This window comes from Centrocercus urophasianus, unplaced genomic scaffold (genome assembly GCF_019232065.1).
Source record: "Centrocercus urophasianus isolate 14NV4802_14NV808 unplaced genomic scaffold, USGS_Curo_1.0 seq_27, whole genome shotgun sequence".
NCBI lineage: Eukaryota > Metazoa > Chordata > Aves > Galliformes > Phasianidae > Centrocercus > Centrocercus urophasianus.
In genome coordinates this window covers 10,801,281-10,826,999 of record NW_024884833.1, presented here as the reverse complement: position 1 = coordinate 10,826,999, position 25,719 = coordinate 10,801,281, and the positions used below count along the sequence as shown (strand labels likewise).

The following is a 25,719-nucleotide window of genomic DNA, read 5'->3' as shown; positions in this document are numbered from 1 at the left end:
AATCCCCAATTTATCCACTAGCAAAAAAGCAAAGTATTCAATGCACCTTTTAAACTAAAGCCGGGCCAGACAGCTTTATTTAGTCAGTTCATTGTTAGAAAGCCTTCTTTACACAAAATAAATACATTACAGCTATAATACATAATTAAAGAGTCAGGTTCACTGTTAAGTATGCTTATTCAATCTTCTCCCAAATAGCTATCTGACAGTTTGGTATCACAAGTTCTTAATGAGCATTCACAAATCAATAGCAATTTAAGAAGGTCAAAATAAATTCCACAACTGCGATGAGCATTTAAGTTCTTAGTTTAGAAAAGAAAAAAAAGAGAAAAAAAAATGAAATACAGCAAAGTGCTAGGAGAAGGAGTTCTGCCTGCGTTTAGATTTGTCTCTAATAAATAACTTCATAGACTGTAGCTTTCTTGTCCCCAGAGCCAGTGACAATGTACTTGTCATCCACAGAGATATCACAGCTAAGCACGGATGAGGATTCTTTGGACTACAAGAAAAAGAGAAAAAGAAAAAAGAAGAATTACATCTTTTCAATCCTTCAAACCAAAAGAGCCTGAAAATTAATCAGAAGAGTTTACAGTCAGGGAATACACAGAAAGCTCACTTAAATACCAGCACTACAGGTTTGAATCAGAAGTGAAAAGGTGACAGCTTTTGCTACAAGACTTTCTACAAATTTGTTTCATCTAAAGCTCTATGGCAACACAAAAGGGCAGCAAAAAAGGAAGGGAATGTTTTATTTAATAGACCTAAAGATAACATATCAATCCATCAAAAACAAGCAGTCCCTTGTATACGCTCTACAAGTTATGAGCATTTATTAATAGTTTATACATTAGTCTTTGGATAAAAATAAATTGAAAGAAATCTTATTCTTCCCTCCTTTTCTCATTTTAATTTTTATGGAGAAACACTACAAAACAATCCAACAGAAGTAATTATATCTCATCTCAGCATTTGCCCAACAGTGAAAAAAAGAACACCAAAACAACTCCTGCACAAATAAACTTACATTATCAGCAAAGATGCAAACATAGAAAAGACACAGTAGTGTAAAAGGAAGTAAATGGAAGATAGGATACAACAGGGTGCAATAGCTTTGTGCCTTTCCCAGCTATTCTGCCTTTTTTCAGATGATGTCTGTGTACTGCCATATTTTACGTGCTGTGTCAGTGCATTTAGTGTTTCCTGTATATATATGCCAACATTTTCTTTTCTGCCTCTCTCTGCAAGAGCTATATATACACTATATTTTTGCAAAGAAACATTACTGCACTACAGAAGTTTCTTTCTCTACCCCTCATTAAGAAAGCTGCAATGGGATAACAGTTTCAAGCAAGTTCCTTGAAAAGATTTTTCTGTGGGAAGTCATTCTACCACTGAATACTCTCCAGTACAAAAACTCAGAGCTTAGACTTCCCAAGTCTAATGCCAAGACAAAATGTACTGCTGTTCTGGAAGACAGAATCATTACAGGTATCAGTACAGGTGAGATCTGATCATTTAAGTAGGAACACCAGCTAGCTTAATTTAAAAAGTCCCAGCATAGAAATACCAGTAAGTGAAAGTACATGACAAAAATCCTGCTTTCTCTTAATGGCACTGAAGTGCTATTAAAACCAGGCACAGAAGGATTAAAAACTGCTGAAAAGCTACAGTTTTTAATTCCATCCAACAGGATCCCTCCATAAGGATGTAGTCTTCAGTTCACCAGTGTGCCTGTCCAATCCACTGAACTTATGCACCTCATCTAAGAAAAACACATGTTGAGTATGACTTTACTAGTTCAGCTACAAGCAGGACCTTCAGTGAATGCTGATCTAACATGACTTGGGTTATGCACAAGAAGGTTAAAAAGAAAGACAGTAAAAACAACTTCAGAATAAATGGTTACTTGATTGTAAGAGATAAATTACTAAAATGTTAGAAAGGACAGAAGTATGTCTCTTTAATTACCTAATATAGCAATTAGCCAGGAACTTCCATTTAAAAACTCCTTAAGCTAATGACAGACTGTGAGATGTGCAGCTCTACTGCACTATAATGTAATGTGGAAAATAGCTTTTAGTAGATTATTACCTGGAATATACTGGCTCCATAAGGTGTTCTCCAGGCATTAAGAAGATTATCTTTTCCAGTGCTTACAAACCATTTGCCTGCAACAGATTGTTTAAATGTTATTGTTGCTTTTACGTTTAAAAAAATGCACCCCAAGCAACAGATCAGTCATAAGAACAACACATTCACATGTTAATGAAAAACACATCAAAAGAATAGTCACATTTTAAACCAGTAACACTAAGAGGTTTGGTGACAACACAGGGAGTTTCTACAGAAAAAAGGAATGAATTTTTGAGTAGTTTTAATGCTTAACTTCAAAATCCAACTCTTAAATTTTCTCTAAATCTCTAATTTCATCTACAGGCATTGTTGAAAGAATTTTACAGGAAGGAAGGAAAGAAAATACTGGCATGGAAGTATTTCCTTACCACAGTGAGCAAATTTGAGTGACAACACACAGCTCTCATGAAGATGTAGCTGATACTTGTCCGGTTTAGTAACATGCAGCACTTCGACATTACTGTTCTCCATTCCTACTGCCAACCATTCACCAGTTGGACAATAGCCCAGCGAGAAGATCTGGAATTAGCACAGCACATGCTTCAGTCAGTCAGGAAGGAGCTCCAGATATTCTAAACTGACTTCTTGCTACACTGTTAACACTACGCAAAAACAGATCATAGTCTGCTACAGTGTAAAAAACACGAAAATCCAATTACTATAGTAATCAAGATAAATTAGTTCATGTAAACAAAGCTCAATTAAAACTGTAATAGCAAAGCACTGAATCAAGCTATAAAAGTTAATGTCCTAGCTTATCTGACAGCATTTAAAAATATTTTTGTAAAATATTTTTGAACAAGGACCTACAGGAATGGGAACAGATTGCACTCAGGAACACTTTAATCTGGCAATTATTTTATAGAAAGGATTCTCCACTGCTTTCATAGGAGAAGTACTAATCTGTCAAACAGAAATAATCCAGAAAAATGTCTTGCCCACAAACAAAAAAAAAAAAAAAAAAAAAAAGAGCATGACGCTAAATTATTTGGAGTGTTTTTGAGTCTGTTTTTTTCATTATTATTGTTATTATTATTATTATTTTATAGAAGCATTTCTTTTAGAAAACAATGACACATTTTTCTGAATATGCTGAAGCTCCAAAGATTGCACCTGTGATGTGAAATCATGTTGCTGTAGCTGTCTCCCTTCTCTCAGGTCCCAGGATCTGACTGTGTTGTCCAAGCCTCCTGTCCAAAGCTTGGTTCCATCATTAGAAATGTCAATACAGCTGGCTCCATCTGTGTGACCCTGAAATTGTCTGAAAATATAAAAAGATTCACACATTCTCATACCAGAAATAATCAGTTCTGATTATTTACTCAGAATAATTCCTTTTTCTTTTGGTCTCTGAAACTCTATCATTAAAGGAAGGAAAAAGGTAAATTGCCATGGAAATCTGAAGGAAAAAGTTAAATTGCCATGGAAATCTAAGATTAATCTCAATTCTGGAATGGCCATATGAGCTTTGTGATGAATTGACAACGCAATTAATCACACCATACAGCCAAGTGTTAATTTGATTTTCAGAAGCATTCTTCATGAATTAGGTATTCTGAGGGCCTTTGCTGCTATTTAATACCTATGTTTTGACTGGAAATACCACATGCTTCTGAAAGAATGTTGCATGACTGTCAAAATTTGTTTGCATTAAGGAGAATCTGAAGGACAATGACAATTTTTCTTCTTTTAAAGGTAGTCCAAATGGAAGCATCAGATGGTTAAAGCCTGTCTTTGCGTGCAATATTTAAACAGTATACCTTATAGCAACATGTACGCAGTGCAGAGTACAAAGGTCTGTACGAGTGGCTCCTAACTATCTTACTGGTCATTATTACTGAACATCAACCCCAACTCCTAAGAAGCCCAGGTGTGCAATGAAGTGATTTGCACACATTTGTATCTGAGACATATTTGCAGACAAATCTGCTGGAACACTGATTAAAGAGACTGGAGTGTGAGCACAGTGTATTGCACGGAAACAAAGAAATTCATCTTTTCAAAAAACCTACAGCAATTTCAACACCAAGTGATCTTTAGCAATTACCAGTTAGGAAGCAGTTTGGCAGGCTTGAAATTACGAAACTCTCAAAACCCACAAACAATTAAATAGATTTCTGTCAAAGTACTAGTCATTGCCTAGCACAAAGTACATAGTTATTGCCTAGCAATGAAATAGCAGGAGCAACTATGCTGACACCACAAAGAAATGAGTGCATTTATGCAGAAGAGCATGTAAGGCTACGTTTAATTAATTCTTCGCAACCCAGTGATCTGGTTCTGTCGACCTACCTCACCAAAGTCTGGTTATGCAGATCCCACACTGCAATATTCCCATCACTACAGCAAGAGAAGCAGACCTTGGAATCGGGGCTGATCGCTAGGGCATAGCAAGCTGGAGCAGAAGATGTCAGCTCCGCTTTAATGCGTGGAGTCGGAGCTGCCAGGTCCCAAATGGATAACGTGCTGGCTTCTCCACCAACAATCAGGGTGCGGCCGTCAGGGAGCAATCTGCAGGAACGGATGTAGTTATCTCTGTTCTGCGGAGACAGAAACCATCGAGAGATTACTCATGAGGAAAGGAAAACAGCATTAACATGAGAGCAGAAATCCATAAAAGTATTGTATTCCCTCCTGGTTTTAATGAGCCATTTATACTTATGACAATGATAAAGTATATTAATGCCAGAAAATTACATGACATTAGGGAAGTACTTAAACTTGATCTACAAAATTCAGTAGCGAGAGATATTTAATCTTAATTAGCATCAAAATGCAAAGACCTGAACCCAACTCCAAACAATTCAAGACAGCTGTATTCAACAGCTTGTGCAGAAAGTTACATTTTCATATGCAGTTTATTTCAGCACATTAACCCCTTGGCATGGAAGAGTACCAAATTCCCTGCACATCCCCCTACTCTGCTCCAGTGAGACTTGCTGCCACCATCTAGGAGATGTCAGAGAAAAATATTTGGGCAATTTTCTTCATTTGTGTAGTGATTTGTGTAGCAATTCATTATATGTCTACACGTGCTGCACTGTTCTCATTTTATTTCCTTTGTAACAAGAAGCAACATCTTACCAAAAACTGGTAAATGACACGAGAAATACTGCTAACAATGGTTTGTCTTGTTAGCACATTCAAATAATTTGTGAATAACACTCTGGGATATTTTTAATTGTCACATTAAGACAAGGCAATGCATTCACACACATGCACAAACATAAAATACGTGACTGTCTTCAAATATTCTCTGAGAATACCGCTGCAAGACAGCAATTTTTAGCATGATGGGACATCAAGCTTTAACACTGCCAACAAATGTCAAAGTTTAGAAACAATATCTGCTGTACTGTCTTTGATCTTTCCCTCTTCCAATACAATTTTAGGATATTAAAGATGTTTTGATTCACTGGGGGGAAAACAACACGAGTATTACAAGGAACATACTTCAAACTGCATTCTAAAAGAAGTAAGATTACAAATAAAGTATCAAGCTTTGATACCAATGACAGAACACAAATAGCCACTGTTTTTTGTACCTTAACAGTATCATTTAAATCTTAACACAACCTGCTGTCGTCTTCTACCATCGTAAGCTACCATTTACTTACCAGGCAGTCAAGCTGAGAGACAGGGCTCTTGTTGCCAGGGTGGCTGATATCCCAGACTTTGACACACCCCTTGCCACCCGTGTACACATGTCTCGTGGGGTTGCTGATGGTAACTGCACACACAACTTCCCCATGGTTCAGAGTGTTGATTTGACGGGCATGGCGAGGGATTCCTGGACCGATGAGGGCATCGGGAGGGAAAGGAACAGGCTGCATCTGGCCATCTGCACTTACATGAAACGAGTATGCCCTACGAAGGAAAAACATAGGGATAAGAGGACAAGCAATACAAAGTTTTTCTTCAAGCCTATTTCGGAAAACAGAATTTTTTATGTGTTTCCACTACGGGCATTCAGATTGTCACTTAGCTCCTTTCAAAGCTTTTTTTCTATAATATAAGAAAGAAATTTTTTAGACATCTGTAACCAGGATTTCAAGTGAGATACATAACACAGCAATGCATGGGGAGACCACTGCCTGCAGAGAAGGGAAGGACAGGTCAGGGTCCACTGAAAGACAGAAATAGATAGCCAGTTGCAGTAGACCTCTGGGGGCAGCTGAGTGCCAGATAACATTTGGTTGCTCTAACATGTGGACTTCAGCTGGATCACTACCTAGTTGCTTCAGACACACTGCAGGTCCCACACAGTGTTACCGAAGCAGTGAAACCACCACTAGGAAGGGGTTAAGCCCCCAGGTAGGCTTGCTGACATCTGACACGACAGACCAGCAGAAACGTATTGGAATTTCCTTCCTTCTTCTGAGTTTTCTTTCTTTTTACTTTTTTTTTTTTTTTTTGTGCGTGTGTGTGTGTGAAGCTGACACAACTACAAATCCCAATTTCTCTTGCCAGAATTAGGACTCTCACTGAGAAAGAATGTGTTGTGTGACTGCCAGTTATGCCACCTGTGAATAACCTATCAACAGCTTCATCTCAAAATATTTTCCAAGAACAGTTACGTTGTGAAACTATCTTGTTCTTCAATGCTTCTTGACACATCATATCTATTACAAGACTATAAACATTACAAGAGGGTTCACCTACATGCACTAAAGGTAACCTTAACAGAAAGCTTTAATTTCTTTAGACTTAAAACATCACAGAAGTATTGATAAAAACAAACAAAAAAACAAAATGTAACAATGGTGAGGTTGAGAACAGCTCACAAAAAAACCCAAAAAAATCACTTTATGATCCTACCTAGAAAGCTCATTTCTTTAATTGTTGCTTGACAGTCACTGAAGAAGGCAGGCTTCAGAATTCAACTACTGAGTTTGTTATTTAAGATTCATAGTATATTAACATCAGAACAGTAATTTTCATCAGGATAAAACGCAACTGCATTTTCGCCTTCCTGCCCTATTCCCAAAGCTTTACCAACTCTTCTCATCCTGCTCTCCATTTCTTGTTCTGGCAGGCCTGAGTGACACATCATATCATCATTCCCCATTTTTTGACATTAAACACATTCAGGAAAGGTAGGACAGATTTCTGTGGCTGTCAGAAGCAGCAAACTGCCAATATGAGTAGAATCTTGGTTTCAATTATCACTACAGAAATCTGAAATAACTTTCTCATTACTTCCTTAATTCCTGTTCACTGCAGTAGAGTACTGAAAAAAAAGAAGCTAAAATTCTAACAAAACAAGTGGAACTTCATTATCATCTTCTCTGATTTTTGTATAAAGTTTCAGTCATTCTGCACAGAGCCATGCTCGAGACTTTCTATATGTTTTCATTATTCAGAGAGATTCTACCGGGCTTATTAAGCATACAGAGAACAAATTTGAACAATTACAGAAATAAAGCTTAATTCTGGAGAAATTAATAATTACATTATTCTCATCCCATCCATTATTCCCACCAGCATGTGTGGTTAAACTGTTGCTTTTTAATTGCTCTTAAACACTGAGAAATTCACACAATGTGTTACTTAAGTAACTTAAAAATATCTGACACTACAAATAACAATAAACACTTAGTAATTATTTCTTCTTTTCAAATTACCCATTTTTTCTATCTTCTCTGTGAAATATGTCTGAACTGGAAAGACAATTATTTGTAGGTAGATCCCTGACACACCGCACTTAAGGGATCTGTTTCAACTAACTGCTGCATATCAGCTAACATTCAACAGCAGAGATTTTCAGAGCTTTTGTCTTAAAGGAAAAAAAAGTGTAAATTACAAAACAACAGTCCTGATAGCTGTGAAAAATACTCTACTTAAAAATTAAGATAATCATGCTGAAGGAATCACAGATTTCAAATTCAGATTCCAAGGCTGACAAATATTTAAATGCAATTGTGAATTAAAAGAGTCATCAGTACATCAGTGACCACTCAAAAACCTTCCAGATGCAACAAAAGTTGAACTCACTTGACTTCAGATTCCCTCATCACCACATGTTAAATGTGAGCAGAAGGTCTGCACAATTAAAGTTTCTCAGACCAGACAAGCATAGCTTAACATAGCTGGTTACCCTTCCTGGAGCTAGTTTCATGATGGATGAACTTGAAGAGTGCAAACACCTGAACGTTACGTCTAGAAATTTCTAAATTTCTACTGCATGTGTAAAGAAGAAAATCTCCATCCTGCAGAAATTCTTAATGTAAACAGCTGATCTGGAATCTGTTGCACATCAATTTTCAAACTCAAGTTTCAAACTTCAAATTTTCAAAGAATCTATCAGGGCAGAATAACTGGCAGAATCAACTGAGGTGAACTAGTGTGTGCAGTCTAAGAGAGTTTGACAAGGTGTATGAATTTAGTGGTAAGTTCGTACAAAAGGGGTGTCACATAGGAAGTGGAACTGGGGACCCTCACATAAAACTCAGATCAATATTGTTTGCATCAATGCTTTATTTTTCTCCTCTCTAACTCAAGAGGGATGTGAGCACAGAGCTCTTCATATCTATGTAATTCTTTTTCTGAGACTCACAACAAGTGATGCGTGGTAGAGCAGGTCACCTTTTGCGGTCAGTTCCATCAAGGATGAATTTGAACATTATGATACAATAATTCTTTCCAGTATTTTCAATCAAAGGAAACATTTCAGTGTTCCTTTCTCTGCACACTGCTGCCTGTAACAGCTGGTAAGTTTGCAAGTAATTGCAAGGCTTTTGTGAACAAAGAAATCATTTGTTAAACTGAAAAGCAGAGTAAAGTGGAGAAGGAAAGCCAAGATCCCACTCCAATTTGTATTTCTATGTAAGACCAACTAGTCAGATTCAGCATATAACACCCTGAAGCTCAGATCCTTTCTCTGTCCCCTTTTCTCTACTCTACCCAATACTTGCCAGTTGCTATTAATCTTCAAAACAAATTTGCAAATACCACTTCAAGATTCAATAGAGTTTCTCCTTCCTTTGCCAAACATCTATATTTATTCTAATTCACAACAATTTTCAATAGCTAAGGGCAATTCCAATCAACAAGGGAACACAACTTTAACAGATGAATAATTTGTAAAGTTGAATATTTGATACTCACGGTTTTCCTCCAGGGATGCCTGTGAGATTGGGAGGGATGCCTGGGACTCGCATATGATGATGTGGATCAAAACCAACCTACAGTTTTCCCCAGGCAAAACAAAAAGGTATATTAAAGACGGAGACAGGCAAAAGAAGACAGTTTAATTCTCTTTCTCCATAGCAAACTTCCTGAATTACAAAGGCTAGATTTACCCCACAATTCTTACATTCAAAATGAATTACTTAACAGCAGCTAACACTTACCACTGGAGATCTCCCATAAGCTGCAGCTGCTGCAGCCGCTGCAGCCGCTGCACTCATCTGAGGGGAAATGTTGTGTAGACCAGCATAGGCAGCTCCAGGACTGGTCAGTTCTCCATTCATACCAGCATGCGGCACAATACCAAATGGAGTTGGATAGGGACACGGCACTGCCATAGGTGTCCTTAAACCTGAAGCTATTGAAGCAAAAAAGAGAGAAGTCACTCAGCCATGCCAGACCCATCAGAAGAAATATGAGTTTCTCAAACAGTACAGTACATATACTGATATAACACAGCATATTTGTATGTATATAAATATGCATCTACATATCTATATCTCTCTATACATACATATGTATATATGCTGTTTAAAGTGCTGAAGACCCAACTTGGCATCCAGTTTAAGTAGCAGTAAATTCTGATGCCAATGTACACTGGAAGGAAGCAGGTTTTGGGATGAATGGAAGCATCTTCACAACGCTGAGGCAGATCAACGCTCACCTAGTGGGTCCACACCTGGAGGTTTGCCTGGCACGGGCCTCAGTCCAGGAGTGGAGTTGCTGCCTGGAGTCGGTGCATCAGTCCGTGGAGTTGGGGTATTTGATTTAGATACAGGAGTAGTAGATTTCTCATTCTAATCATCAGAAAGAAGAAGGGAAAACAGTGCATTAGTTGTTTTACTTTTCTGACTAGTTGCTGTAAAGCTAGTGGAAGACACAAGTGCACATCTAATCAGTGAAATCTAGCTTTTGGGTTTGGGTTTCAAAAGTCACTGGCAATGAAAACTAAAGAGACACTGAAGAAGACAGAATGGTTTAGGAATTAACTACAGCTTTCACAGCTTTCATTGCCCAAGGCATCTATGTGATACTGAATGAGGTCAGTGATTGAAGATCACTGTGGCTTGGCAATTATATTGGCAGCACATGTTAAATCCGTCCAGTGGTCACAGAACTGCTCATACTACAAGCTTATTTGAGGAACCACTGCCTTATAGATAAGAAGAGCAGAAAAAAAGCACAACTGACCAACAGCTCACACACAAACATGGTACCGGTAACATAAGGTAGAGACAGTGATGGGCATTAAGTCAGGGACTGTGCACTGCTGCTCTTGTGACAAGCTTGTTTATCAGACAGATTGCTGACTCTTGGGCCTGAACCTGTCATTCCATCACCTTTCCTGAGCACTACATTCACTTTAAACTTTCTTTTATTTATTTTATTTCTTGAAGTAATCACATACCCTGACCTGTGAAGAACACAGAAGGGAGTTACTATGCAGCTCAGAAATGTGATTAATTTTGGCCACAAACAGGAAAGGAAAGCATACCCCCGACTTGCTGGCAACTCTTTTTTTGCCTTGTGATTTACGATATAAGTCAAGGAAGGCTCTTGTAAATGACAGATTACTTTTTAGATAGAAAATAAAAATTATTGTTGTTGTATATGGCCTGGTAATTCAAACAAAGCTAACAACCAAATCACATCCAAGCAAAACTGAATTTGCTATAAACCACAGGCACAGGCAAACAGATCAAGGAACCCCTGTGTACTCTTATTTATTCTAAGAATGACAGTTTTTCATATTGGGGAGGAGAAAAACATCTCTCAACACAGCGCATCTATCATCTACCCACACCACCAATGAAAACAACCTTTTCCTATCCCTCCAAAAGGCTGCGGACTTCTTCCCTTCTGTTTTATAAAAATTACTTAAAAAACAAAAACAAATTTTAAACTAATGCTTCATAATGCTTTACTGATAGTTGTACAAATTCAAATGGTATCCAGCTAGAAGTCTGGTAAGCAACTATTTCTGTGTAATAACTCAGGTCAGGTGAATTCAAAAGCACTTACAAGGCTAAGTTCTTTGGATTTAGAGGAAGGAGTACTGCTGGAGGATGCAATAGACGCTGGACTAATTGGAGCATCTTTCTTCAGCAGTCGAGTCTTGTCCAAGCCATTCTCCCTTGGAGAGTGTGCTGGGCTCCCCCGTGGAGAGGAAGGATCCTAAACATCAGCAATGCGGATTACTATAAAAAGTTCATACTAGCCAACAGTGCTTGTCCTGAGCAACTCGCACTTTGGAGTGAAGCTCTTCCATAAAATGTGACATGTTCGTTTAGCCCTTCAGCAATTTAGTTGATAAAATTTTAAAATCAATATGTATAACAGATTTTTAATTTTATTTTTAAGAAAGTCTTAAAAATTGACATTACTGAACATTAAAAATGATGTTTGAAGTCTGTGGATACTGAAATAGGAAATTAAGTCTCATTCTTTAAGTGTTGAGCTAGAAAGGTTTGAGGCATGTGGCAGACCTGATAAATTCACAAAAGAAGTAAAGACCAGAGTGAAAGAAAACACCATTTATGAGCTGAACTGGGCTGGATTCAGAGCACACTTTTGGGACGTACAAGTAACAAAAAATGTCTTTTGTACAAATAAGTGCTACAGATCTGTTTTTTATCCTAAAGAGAGACATGATTGGACTCCCTCAAGCTGGCTCTCTTATGAAGGCAAAGACTGTAATCTTATTCACACCCGAAATACATAGATAGTATTGAAGACACCACCATCTAACCCCCACTACTGTAAGGTAAAAAAACAACAACAACAACAACAACAAAAAAAAAACCCGCCTAAACAATCAAACAAATGAAAAAAAAAAACACCAAAAAACAAAAAACAAGCAAAAACATTCTGTGTACCTCATTGGAAACATCAACTACCAAGTTGTCATCACTCTTTTCACCATCACTGTCCTGCAATAAGACACAATGTGTAAAAAATACATATTTAATACCCTGAGTTTCCTAAGTAAAAAGAAAAAATAAGTGAAAGAAATGGAAAGCTGCTCACAACTACGTAATATAGCCTGTTTTTAAACCAAGATTTATCCAGGAATAAAACTGCATTATTTTGGTCACCTACAGTGCTTCTCCTTGAAAGATTTCACTAGCTGCAGTATTATTCCCAGATAGGTTTTCAGATCAGGGGATAAAACAGAGAATGAAAATCCTCATCCAAAGTTGCACTGCACCAAGAAGTGGAGACAAGCTAGACCGCAAATTTATCAAGTCCCAGCCTAATTAATGCTCTATCCTCATACACTGCCTTCCACATGTTCTTTATTTATGTCATCAAAAATGCTATCAATCCTACACATACAAGCCTTCCAACCACTGTAAATGGTAGGTACAGACAGTAAGAACATAGTAAAATCCTGAATCCTAAAATCAATTTTAAAATTAGTTATGCAGTAGGAAATGGGTGAAATTATAAAGGAACATTTAAGTTTAACAGTACAGAATGTAATTTTTTACTCACATAACGAGCTGCTATTTCCTTCTCTTCTGTTTTCTGTTTTTTACTCTCTGAAGAATAATCTGTCGAATTTCTGTGCTTTTCTGCTGTTCTGAAACTGGCTGAGGGAGATACAGAAGAGCTCTGCTTTTTGAAAAGAGATGAAGAAAACACATCAGATGCTCCTTCCAAACAGGACTTTTTCTGTCAAATTACCTCAACACAACTTAACCCAGCAAGATGATTTAGAGCTGTTCTTAAGGACAGCACTTTGGGTTTTAATCAGCAATAGCAACCCAGCAAGTTTCTTGTGTTAAAAGTGCCCAGTGCACTGCAAGAGACACAAATAAAAGAGATCAGTTTACATGGAGGAGTTGATATCTGCAGTATTAGTAAGATGAATGTAGAGCTACTTTGGACCATTTTGTGAATACTTTCTGGCTTGTTTCCTGTATAAATATGCATGGTTAAATCAATACTGACCTCCCAGAAGAAGTGTGTACGTATATGCCTGCAGAAATCACAAGAAGAACAAAGACGGTTCAAGCTAAGACAGAATCACAGAATCATAGAATGGCCAGGGTTGAAAGTTACCTCAAGGATCATGAATCTTCAACTCCTCTGCCACACGCAACGCCACCAACCTCCCCAGCTAGATCAGGCTGCCCATGGCCCCATCCAATCTGGCCTTTAACACCTCCAGGGACGGGGCATCCACAACCTCTCTGGGCAGCCTGTTCCAGCACCTCACCATTCTCTCTGTAAAGAATTTCTCTGTACTCATTTTAGTCCAACGGCTTTTACAGTTTCCAGTTGTGCCTGCAGGACAGGAATACAGTGCAGTGGCTCAGGGAAGTCTTCCGCTATTCTGTGGACATCACTTATTAATGACGGTTACAGAGCACACTTATGGGATGGGAAAGAATGGAAGGTAATTTGCACTTTGGGCGCTGTCATTCAGCAACTCTGCTCTACTTCTTTAAACAATCAAGATGACATTTATCAAATCCTAACATATTTCCAGAGCTTGGTGGAGCCTGTATGTTCATACACAAACAAGGAAGTAATGAAAGATGCAAAATTTCTTCTGGGATTGATTTTAGCAGCAGCAGCAGCTTTTGGCCTTAACTCAAGAAAGCATTTAACCAGACACTAAGCTTTATCTCACAATGAAGTCAATGGTTGAATGTACATAACTAAGGATGTGTTCTGGTATTTTGCAGAATTGGAACTGACAGGTATGAAGATGAAAATAATCCTCAGTTTAAACCCTGCTGGCTGTCTGCATCTCTCTATTCTCCTTACGTAAGATGTTGAGGGGAACAACTAAAGAAGTCCTTACTGCTGGATTTTAGACCCTCTTGCACATGCAGAAAACACTGGCATTGAGATTTTCTTCCATGTCTTATAATAATTTGTTGTTCTTCAATATAGCTGTATAGTACAGCACTCTGGTTTGAGGGTTAACTGCATGCCTCCGTAAGTATATTTTATCACAATCACCAGGAACACAAACCCCAGAAGTCAGCATTTATGCTCTGCAACTCCTGTTCCATTGCTGTTACTGAATGTCTTATTTCCTCAACATGCTATACCACAAACTTCTGGCAATAATTAAGAACACTTAACCACAAGTTAAGATGCAGTCATTGCTCAAGTCACATAACAGAACGTTTCTCCTTGCCTGGACACCCAGCTGCCACTTCTTTAAAATTTCCAGTTCTTGTCAACAGTAGCTCAGATTAATGAGTGGTAGAATTTGAAAAAAGATCTTCAGCTTTCTTAACTGGTGACTGTTATTTATCCTTCTGAGTAAAAGCATAAGCTGATTCCTTACCTGAGTAGAAACAACAAATTTTAGTGAAAAGCCAGTGCTGAGCACTGCCTGTGTCTTTCTCATTTCCCTCCCTCTTTCTCCTTTTGGCAGCATACATGGATTTCCTACCCTGAGAAAAGAATATCTTAAAACATGTTCAATGGTTTAGCTTTAAAGTAGATCATTAATCAACTGCTACACTGTAAATGACAAATTAAAAATGCTACTGCTTGCTCTGAAGAGAAAATGCATGTTAAGGCATTTGGAGACAGTAGTGACAATAAGCACAGAATCCTTAAAAATAGAGGCTAAGTATAAACACAGTATTAAATGAACTGATAGCTTGAAAAATGTATTTGTTTACTGCAATGATATAGCACAGTCTTTTGCAAAAGATTTTAATAGCAGACTCCTATTACATTTATATTAATTTATAATTTGGGAGGCGGTAGCTTGTAATGTGAATTCAATTCATTATTTCTCAACTTCACCCTACAGAAAGCAAATTACTTTAAAACGAAGAAAAATAATCACCAGTAAACTACAAATTAGACTGATGTCTGAAGAATTAAAGTAAATTACTGCACTTATTTAAATAGAAATACTTATTTTCATGAATTTGAAACTATATAGTTTCATTTTTCACAATCTAGTTAGCTATGTGCTACAGATACCATTTTAATCTTTGATTTCACTGCTTAATAAAGTAATAAATTAAAGCTTCCTACTAGAATGATAAAGTAGTTAATTATCTCCAGCACATAAAGGATGAGTACCACATTGGGCACTGGAGCAATGCACACTGCTTAATGGTTTTACTGCTTCAAAGATGGATCAGACTTGATTCTGATATGAAAATACGGTATCCCACCTGGCATTTGTAGAAAAAATGTTGACAACTAACCTAATGATAGCTGATGGGGAGAGTGAGCAAATCAGTGGAGTGAAAGGAAGCATTAGAATCTCAATTGCCAAACCGAAATTTGGCCAGTGAATTTGGACTAACATTATTTTATCTAAAAAGCCAATTACTACTCAACAAATTAAACATTCTTGCTTTTCAGGTTACTAGTACATCTGTAAGGATCTATCTATATATGGGGTGCAACAATGTCTTCATGGCTTCCACTGACATCAAATTCTTACATATTAACCCTGTACCCACACACTTTCTGGTTTCCATGTCTGCAAATCGATGTATTCCAATTCTTCATATTTGCAAGCTGTGAGGCAACAACCACTGAAGCGAACCACTTAGCTCACCAGATTCTGCACTGTTTCTCGATTAAAACATCAGTGCTGTCCTAATATTGCCTTTAAGAAATGGGAGGAAAATGGCTACTGAGACAAATTAAAAGATTCAGCATTATGCTTTGGCAGGCAGCAACTTAATGGGCCAGAGTCCTTATTCTAGTGACTATGGAAATTTATAGAGAAATAAGTCTTTCACACTGCTGTTCTCTTCAACAAAAAACATTAATCTACTAGAAAGAGTAGCATTTTCCTACTAACCAACACAGAGTTTGCTCACATATAATAATTAGATCAGACATAGGAAACAATATTATTTGGGGAAAGTGGGTTACATTCATTTTCCTTTTTAGCAGAATGTACCAGTTTTTCATTTTCTGCTTAGGTAGGACATTTTTATTCATGTTAAATACATCACAAAACGCTGACAAAAAACATTTGAACAGATACATTTATAAAAAGGCTGAGCATACTGCCTTCTTCACATAATTGGCTTAAGAAGTGACATAGTTTGTTTCTAGTGCTGGATCCACAGTATTTGTTGCACTAGACCGTAAAACATGGCACGGTATACCTTACTGTGTATTCCAGGCAGTACTGAGCACAGTGTTAAACAAAAAGATTGCCTACCATGAAGGCCATTCAGAGTTTCACAACTCCAAATGGAGAAAAGCAGTGCATCTTCTCTATAACACTCACAGGGTACTTCCCCTGGTGGAATATCAATGCCACACAGGAACAAATTAAATGATCATAAAGAGGGCAATATAAGCCTCTTACTGAGCCATAAAATTATCACTGGTAACAAGGCAAACATCACCATCCTCACTTTCTACTTGGTATAATTAATACTTGAGACTGCCTGGAAAAAGAGAAAGCTGAGGTACTGAAGTCACCATTTTAACTCCAGCTTCCACTGAAGTTACTTACATTAATAAAGATGACTCATGCTGTAATGGCAGGGAAAAAAAGAAAAAAAATAAATCAATATGGTCAGATTGTGCAGTCTTCCAACTGCTCTCAAATCCTGTAAACCCCAGCTATTCATATGCTCACTTCTGCAGATGAAGACCTGGCCTGAGCAGACTAAATTATAACTGAATAGAATCAGTGTTAAAAGTAATGACTAGAGATGGCAAGATGAAAAGCCCTCCCCCACAATAAAAGCTGGTAACTCTTTAAAATATTCATGAATATGACCATTCCCCAGTGTACCCTTACTGCTAAAATGATCTATTTGGAGTGTAATAATTAAAACAATCGTTGCCAACAAAGTGGGATTATGATATAATTGACCATCCTGAAGTATTAAGCAAACTTCAGTAAAAGCCAAGGATGCTCAACCCTAAGGTCAATTACAGCATAATTACCTGAATGACATTATTGATGTTATAAAGTCTGTTGGAAGTACAAAAGAAACTATAAAAATGGATACAATATGTATTACAGCCCAGTGATGACCGGACAGCAATGCTGCTTGGTTGGACAGTTGGTGCCAACATTACACATGGACATACAACTGCCAGAGATCTGACAAAGGCATTGTCTTGTCCTGGGTGGGCACTGGCTTCTGCCCTTTCCCTCCAGCTCTCCCAGCACCCCGGGCTGCTGCATGGAGACCACCCTGCTTGTTGCTCTCAGAATTAACTGGCAAACTGCTTGGCCTTTGGGTTTGTCTCATCCGCCCATCTGAAGCTGCCTCTGCCACCTCTTAAGACAGAAAGCTTCAGAACATCTGTTCTCTGAAGAGAACTTTCTTTTTTTTAAATTCAGTCTTCCATGCACTTCATCAAGTTTCCCCTAAATCTAGTGCTGATGGAGCGAGTGAATTCAGCCCTGCTTTAGGCGTGCCTTGCCATTTTGTAAGCTTCAAATACATCCTCTCTCACCCTTCTCCTTCTCAGGCTGAAGGTCCTGCCTTCTTGGCCTTCCTCCTTTAAGCCACTCCATTCAGTTAGTTGTTCAGCTGCCATTTCAGTGCCGCCTCCACTAGGTCACTACTGAGACACGGAAGCAGGACCACACGCAGTGCCCCAGCACAGAGCCAGACGTGCAGCAGTCACACACTATCCCTTTGGCTACAGCCTGCACCAGATCAAGCCACAGCAAGAATGGTGACCATGCGGACGTCGTGGAAGAAAACCTCACTGGCCATTGAGTTTCCTGTAAAGTTCTGCCCCTCCTATTTCTGAAGATGAGCGCAAGTAGAAGCCTTCAGGGAACCCTCCTCGCCTCTTATGTGAAATGGTAAAGCAGGCTGCCCAGCAGTCTGCCAAGGCCACCACCACACAGCCAGGAAAAAGAAAACAACCAAAAATGCAACTAAACAGCTCCCACATAGTAGGCTTTCTGCATGGCTTCAACTATAAGGGAATACCCATCTGTTTAAAAAATGCATTTGTTTCCATACTTCCGTATGCACATATTTTTTATTAAACTAAAGGAGATGGTGTGAAAATGCTGTAAGCTGCTCTGTAGGTACCATATGGTGTATTTCTACAGGGCTGCATTCCTGAGGTCACCCATACCTCCACATTTACTACACATTTCTGTTCTTATTATTACCACTACTGCATTCCAGTATCCATGCCACCCCAAATGAATTTCCACTATTTGCTTTAATTTACTGATGTTCTTCCTTTGCTGCCCTTATTCAGTCAGCTGAATACTGATACAGCCCAGAATGAGCTCATCAAATAAGGATACTGGTAGCCAATTATTGTTCCCACAGATATTATCAGTGGCAGCGAACCTTTAAAATGTTTTTACTGCTCATTTCCGACTTGTTTCTCCATATAGCCAACATGAAACCCAACACCCAGTCTGCCGCATCAAGATCAAACTGACTTTCTTGTCTCGTTCCCTGCCTTCTCTCTGCATTTGCATTTACAGATACTGGATAAAGTCTCAGTACTTGTTGGTGAAGAATGCTACTAACTAGCTCAGAAAGGCAGAACAAAGCTACTTTTAATATCACGTGACTCTGTCTGAGCTAAGTGAACTGAACTTAGTAATCATGGGTACAATAATTATTTTTAATACAAACTATGATTAAAATGCAAACTTTGAAGTTTCATATTGCATTTTTATCCACTAATTAATGTCATTAATTGCAAAATTAAAGAAGTTAATTAGTGAATAAGAGTGTCAAAAAAACTCCTTCAAAGTCTAGATGTGCAACGCTGCTTCATGAGCAATGAATTGGCCACAAAGAAGCCCAGAGTAAAAAGATGTATAGGCTGAGCAGTTTGTCTCCAAAAGGCAAGTGTTCTCAAAAGTTTCACATGAATCAAAATACACCTATGTGCATACATCACGTTTATGCGCTTGTAATTTCTTTTAAAATATCCACATATCTGTTTACATGGGTGATGTGGTTGCCCTGGTGGCACCAATGTGATATTTCATCTATCAAAATCACTGAAGTCCAGATAAAACGAGTGTTACAAAGAACGATAAAACACTACCATTTGCATGTTAATTCCAGTCATGTATTTTAACATGATACACTTATCAACTTACTATAAGCTGCACAGTCCACACAGCAGAAGCTGGAGATGCCTGGCAATTTTGACATATAATCCTACCAGCGTGTGCTGCTGTTTCTTTGGTCCCTCCTGGTGTCCAGGTGCACAGTGGTGGCAAGAAAAGGAGGTGTTTAAAGCAACAGAAAGGCTAGCCTTTCACAGACAGATTTTTGCAATAAATCTTTTAAAATACAGCTTCTTCAGTAATCACTGGCTGAGGGCATAACATGTGTAAGGCCTAATCACTGCTGACACTATGAGGGTCAACGCATAGCAAGAAGAACCAATGTGGCTTAAGTACAAGCAGTGAAACAGCAGAAGAGCATAGCTATGAGGCAGAAAAGGAAACATAGATTTAGCTTGAAGTGTATCTTAGCACAAGCATATGAAGGTAGTGAAATCAAGGAGTGCGGCAAGAATAACAAGCATCCTTTGGTAAGCAGGACAGTTTGAACTAACGTCCTGGTTTAAGTAGGGAACAAAAGTAAAAGTAACAGATGGGTAGCAAAAGGAGTTAAACACTTCTGCTATGTTTACAAAAGCTTCAAAGTTCACAGATTACATTTACCATCAAGCCAGCTCTTGTCCTCATCTGCCAACTCGTAAATATTGAATTTAATTGATGATATAAACAACACAGGCATTGTCAAACATCCTCCCCCTTAATCCGCAAAGCAATTCACCACTTCCCACTCACCGTCCCTCACTTCAGCCTCCTTCCCTTTGAACAGATCCCAAAGACCACAATCTTCAGCATACAGAAAAGCAGGTGAGTAGGCCAGAGTGAAAAGATACACAAGACGTTAAAACAGAGTTACAGCTGGAAGAGGGAATACAGAGGGTGGGAGCCCCAGGGCACATACAGGCTGCAAAGGAGTTCTGTACCTAATCACGTCAGAACAGGTAAATGCTCCTGAACAACCAATGCACACAAGCGCAAAAATGATACCAGACAGGGTAAATTCTGCTGCTAGCGTTTTGGAAAATGAATGCCAAAATCTGAGACAAGCCTTCTTATCAGTCATCACATAATACAAAATCTTAAATATTATTTCAACCAAAATGAGACACTGAAACAGAGGGGTCAAAGGCCAGTAAGTTAGAGATTGAGAAGGATTGTGGGTAAATACAGTCAGCTTTGGAAATCATAAGAAGAGAGCTGTGCCAAGGAAACACAGAACTACAGCTCCGCTCTCCTCAAATATTTATTAGGGGTTCCAATTACCGATCTCTCATGCTATTTCCTTCAATGGAGACCTGAAACAGTTTGAGAAGCTGTAGCAAAACAGAAGCAGAAAAAGAGAGGAGAGTACTGGGAGTTAACTAGTGAGAATGAGCAGGGGAGAGCATGCAATCTCAGGATAAGAGAAAAAGCTCAACCAGCCAGAGCATTCAATGCAGCAATTTAATTGTGGGCTCACCACCATGAAAGAGAGACAGATAACCACCAGCCTGCATTACAGGTTTTGATTCAGTGGCATGCCACAACACGAGGAAAAGCAGTGGCACTCCCCGAGCTTTCTTCAAAAGCTAGTGATGGATGCACAAAGAAAATTCCCAACATCCAGTATATCTCTAGAATATTAACACTAATTATATTTCCACAGCAGCTGAATTTGAACTGAGCACACAAGGTAATTTGGTTAGTTTCAGAACAGTAAGAAAACGCTAAAGAGGGAATGTTTTATGATACCCATTAAAGGCCTGTGTCAGTATGTTTTATAATTCGTTAAAAAATATAGGTAAGAATCAAGAAATTCCCCTGAAGAACAGTCAGCTATTGCTTTGAGCCCTTTCTCAGACTGAGCACCACAGTAAAACTGTTATCCTTTCACTTTGCACAGTGATTAAAATGGACTGTGCGGCACTGAGCCAAGCTGAACATGAACACTTCCCTGCAGTGGCTGAAGCCACAGGGGCTATAAAAAATATCATCAGTACTAGCAACCGAGGTTAGGAGGTAAAAATACACACACCTACTCTCCCCCCCCTTAATTTTCCATGGTAAAGTAATAACGATAAGGTTTTAAGCTTTATCTTCTCTGGGGATAGCTAAGTGGATTCACTTTCCACGTGACGGGTCCTAACTACTTTCTCCTGGGATTTACATTCTCTATCTAACCCTTCACTTTGACCAGAAGGATATAATCTGGCACTAATTAGCCTTTTTTGTTAGTGAAAAACCACAGAGATCATGTCTGAAGTCAGCCTCATGGCACATTCCATTTAGTCGCTTTCAGCTGCTGTCCAGATCAGGTACTTTGCCCCAGTTACTCACATTCTTAGTTTTGGTTCCATTTAATACAGGTTATATCCCTGGCAAAGGCATCTGTTTGAGTTTTCACATTTCTGGCTTTTTTCCACTGTATCTGTATGTGTGAATTTATTCTTTTCATTCTGCCTGTTTGTCTAAGAAGTATTTTAAAGATGCTTTGCTGCATATGTGACCTAGGAGACAATAAGGAAAAGCAAATGGTGGTTTTTATGCAATGCTTCAGTGATACCACTAGAGATCTTTCTCCACACTTTCTTATTTCCTTCATTTCTTCCCCTGATTTTCAGTCCTCCCAAAAAGCTCCCTAAATGGCAACAGAAATATTACTTCAACACTGTTTTGATCAGCAGAAAAACGTTCATGTTTATCTCAGGTACTAACTCAGAGGCTGCCAATTTGCTCATTTCTTCTTGTGCTGGATCTTGTGCTATGTCTGAAAATCCTAAATATGCTTCAGCCTTTTCTAGTACTCTGTATGATTAAGGAAGCCAGACCTACTGCTAAGTACCCAATGAAAACAATATTCATGATTCAACCAGTCTTTTAATTGTGCAGGTGGATAAAACATGGCTGGGTGCTATTAAATATTTGAAAATTCCAGTTCATGCTGATTCTGAAGCAAAACATTTTCTCAACGATCTATAAAAATATTTTCCAGAATGACATCTTTGAACACTACTGTTCGCCTCTCTGCCCAAATAACATCCAAGCCCTTTATTTTTGCCTCACTTCATCCACACTTACTTACTTGTGTTCCCAAGACTCTTGTTCAGGAAATTATCCCATTTCCTATTCAGGAAAGCACTCGAGCAGATGCCAGATTTGAGGCACACACTTTGATCTCAGAAAAGTCACAAGGCAGATAAAGAAATCAGAAGAACGTATTTATGTGCTGAACTCTGGATGCCTACTGCATGCTACCTTGAATCAGGACCTCAGCTGGTTGCAAAAATAACTGTCCTCAAACTCATTTTTCAAATCAAGGATTTTGGTAAATGGAATGGATAGAGCAAGGCACGCTTCCTGCAGTCAGCCTCAAAGCAGTTACATCGGTATATAATAACACATTATACGTACAGCACCTACTTAGAAGACAGAAAATAAAACACACTGTTCTTCTGCCAGATTTTTAGATGCATTACAATTTCAGAACATCGTAGAGTTCTGCCAAGAGAAGCAGTAGCTTATATTTTTCTGGGCATTTCATTATTTATATTAGACAGGTCACGCTGTTAATTTTTTAAACATTAAAAGCACAATCAAATACAAACACCAGGCTAGCTGGAAATGGTTTGATGTCAGCAACGAGCAGCCAATACATTTTTAATTCAGGCTAGAGGATAAAAAAAGAAAAAATCTCTCTCCAGTACACCCCCATACACTCTGCCAAGAAGAATTTTTCTTGGCTGAATTCCTAACATTTTAATGCCGAAACTGATCTGTTTTTAAAACATCACATGAAAGGTTTTTTAAAATACCATACATGCTCAAGCTCTTTATTTTAAAAGGTTTAGAAACGAGCTAGCAGAAACAAGGAAAAAAAAAGTTTTGTGTTTTCTAATCTAGTATTAAATACATTTTAAAGAACAACAGACATGTTTCAAAACAAACTATTGCAGTGTACAAATTACCCAGAAGGGATGGAGACAACAATACCTACAGTGTGGGTTCTGATCTGCGAAGAAGTTGGCGTTTCATCAAGGTTGTCTAGGAAACCATTTTTTAAATTTACTTAGAATACAAAACGAAAGATGTTTATTTCCATTTGGGATGCCTCTGGAGAAGCTGGCAAATAACAAGTTTATTAAAATGACAAGTTCAAGGTACTTTCCTTGTTGACTGTAAATAACCACCCCGTGAGCCAATTAAGAACAGAGATCAAAGGCCAAAGGAGTGCTATAAAGCCAGAAATGACAGAGTTAAAAGAAAGCCTCCTCAAGTTACTGCAGCATGGGAAATTCCTGTACCCAACATCCACTCCTGTAATGACTTTTTATTCTGGCTTTGGACCAGGCTAAAAACTAACACCCACGCGTTACTGGACACCTATACAAGTGGCTTGCTTCTATTCACAGCCAGGAACTGTTTTAGTTGTAAAAAGTGATCCTGATAGGACCTGAAGCAGCTAGACAGTGAGGAGGCAAGAAGTGTTGGAGAGGTATATAAGAATGCCTGGCTCCAACTTGTAAAATAGGTTTCTCAGTTGGGAAATTTTATTAGATCCCACACTGCAGTAGCTTGTCAGTGAATCCGTCCTCCTTAGTAGGTGCCAAGACTGTGACTTTACAAGTCAGAAGACATCATACTACTAACCTGACCCCTACTGCATAACTTGACTATTACTATGATTTCTGCACATAACAGCTTCAACTTTGGTATCAAAACAGGGCATGAGTGAGTGGGGTCCTTTCACCAGGTACACAGAGTGCTGCCATCAATTCTCTTGCTAGTATTTAAGAAACTGAACTGCAAGTCATGCCACTATTCACCAATCAATACCTGGGCTGCTTGAGCAAGAGTACACTCTGCTCCTCTGCAATACCACCTTCCTCAACCTCAGTTAAGTTCTCCTCAAAGAAAATCTCAAATCTTTAAACAAAGCTTCAGTACTACTTCTTGAAATTAGAGGATAAATATCAATATATCAAGTCCATTTTCCTTGATTCCACTATCTGTCCTTGCCCCGTACATCAGCAGGTGGAGGGGAGGGAGGCGCTTTTAGCATTTGTTGTGACTGGTAAGATCATCAGACTGAATACTGCGTGTAGACTTCAGTTTTGACAGTAAATGTAAATTTCCATTTAAAGACACCTAGAGCACCAGATGGAGCTCTTACAGTGAGAAAATGTAACAAGCTCTTTCACAGCAGGCGCAATTGTATTCCGAGCTCCAGCCTGCAGATGGAAATACTTCTTCTCTGACTACATGAATTCCCACAGGGAGTTTTCACTACCAACGAAAATCACATTCACCTGTGGGGCTGCTCCCTCTGCAACTGCACCAGAGGAAATGAGGGAGAATCCTGAAGCTGTGCAGCATCCTATGTTGGCAGCAGCACGCCATGCCAACCCTGATGCACAGCTGGGGAATCTTGCCCTGCACACATGAAGCAGCACAGCCCAGAGAACACAGCACGAGGCTGGAAGAAAAGGGAAGAACAGCAGGCACAGGGGTGAGCTGCTTGAGTCATGCTGGCAGCGATGCACTACCAAGTCGGGTCAGTGCAAGCCATGGGTCTCAGTGCTAGTGCATCTCACACCACAGCCTATACATGCTGCGCCTCAGTAATGTGAGCGCAGTGTTGCAACTCTCCCAACACTGAACTAGGTTTCTGCCCATCCTGCTATATCTACAGCCCCAAGCAGTCCTGAAGGATCTGTACAATGCAAAAAACCTCAAGGAAGGATGAGAGTTAAGCCAAAGCTTCTGAAAAAACCTTTCTGAAAAAAATGGACAGAGCCTAGATCGTCAACAGAAACTGGAACAAGCTCCAAAGGACTGAGCTGGCAAACTAAGCCACAAGAGCTATGACCAGAAGGAAGCATGCATATTTTTGCCCACAATGGCACTCAATGCAAAGATGATTTTAAACAGAAAAATTATATAAAAATGGATCACACGGTAATGCTAATGCCTGAGCAAGAAACTAAAACTGGGGAAGATAGAAAGCTGTGCTTTACATTTGAGAAATCTAGGCTCAGTACTCCGCTCTTTTATCTGATTGGCTGAAGTCAATTACGCTTTTTCATGCCTCAGTTCATTATCTGTAAGGTAGAGATTATTTGTGAAATCTACAGAGACTTTCCTTCCCTTATAGAGATTGTTGAGAGCAATGGTGTGTTGAAGATTTGGAGGTTCTCCAGTATTAACAGGGATGGGTTCATTAATATCTCACACTGAAATGGACAAATGAGGGAGGGTACAAAAAAAAAAATCACTTTTCTTTGTATCAATACCAACATTACTACAGCAATCTAAATACTTTAACAGCTTCTCTATATCAAACTCCAGCAACTAGCTGGTCTACAATAATTTTAGCCCATCTTAGTTTGTATAAA

At 38.7% G+C, this 25,719-nt stretch overlaps 1 protein-coding gene across 2 annotated transcripts in view; it reads right to left on the bottom strand.

Annotated features, from left to right (window-relative positions):
- Positions 1–6: 6 nt before the first annotated feature.
- TLE4 (TLE family member 4, transcriptional corepressor) overlaps positions 7–25,719 on the bottom strand; it is a 99,056-nt gene continuing 73,343 nt past the window's right edge. For both annotated transcript variants that reach the window (XM_042826788.1, XM_042826789.1), the window contains exons 9-20: positions 12,817–12,936; positions 12,198–12,251; positions 11,344–11,496; positions 9,986–10,118; positions 9,486–9,679; positions 9,241–9,317; positions 5,751–6,000; positions 4,426–4,673; positions 3,247–3,394; positions 2,502–2,652; positions 2,092–2,168; positions 7–499 (exon numbers count right to left, since the gene is read on the bottom strand). In XM_042826788.1, the coding sequence (XP_042682722.1) occupies positions 392–499; positions 2,092–2,168; positions 2,502–2,652; positions 3,247–3,394; positions 4,426–4,673; positions 5,751–6,000; positions 9,241–9,317; positions 9,486–9,679; positions 9,986–10,118; positions 11,344–11,496; positions 12,198–12,251; positions 12,817–12,936 (1,713 nt within the window). In that variant the 3' untranslated portion in view covers positions 7–391. The remainder of the gene's footprint in view (positions 500–2,091; positions 2,169–2,501; positions 2,653–3,246; positions 3,395–4,425; positions 4,674–5,750; positions 6,001–9,240; positions 9,318–9,485; positions 9,680–9,985; positions 10,119–11,343; positions 11,497–12,197; positions 12,252–12,816; positions 12,937–25,719) is intronic.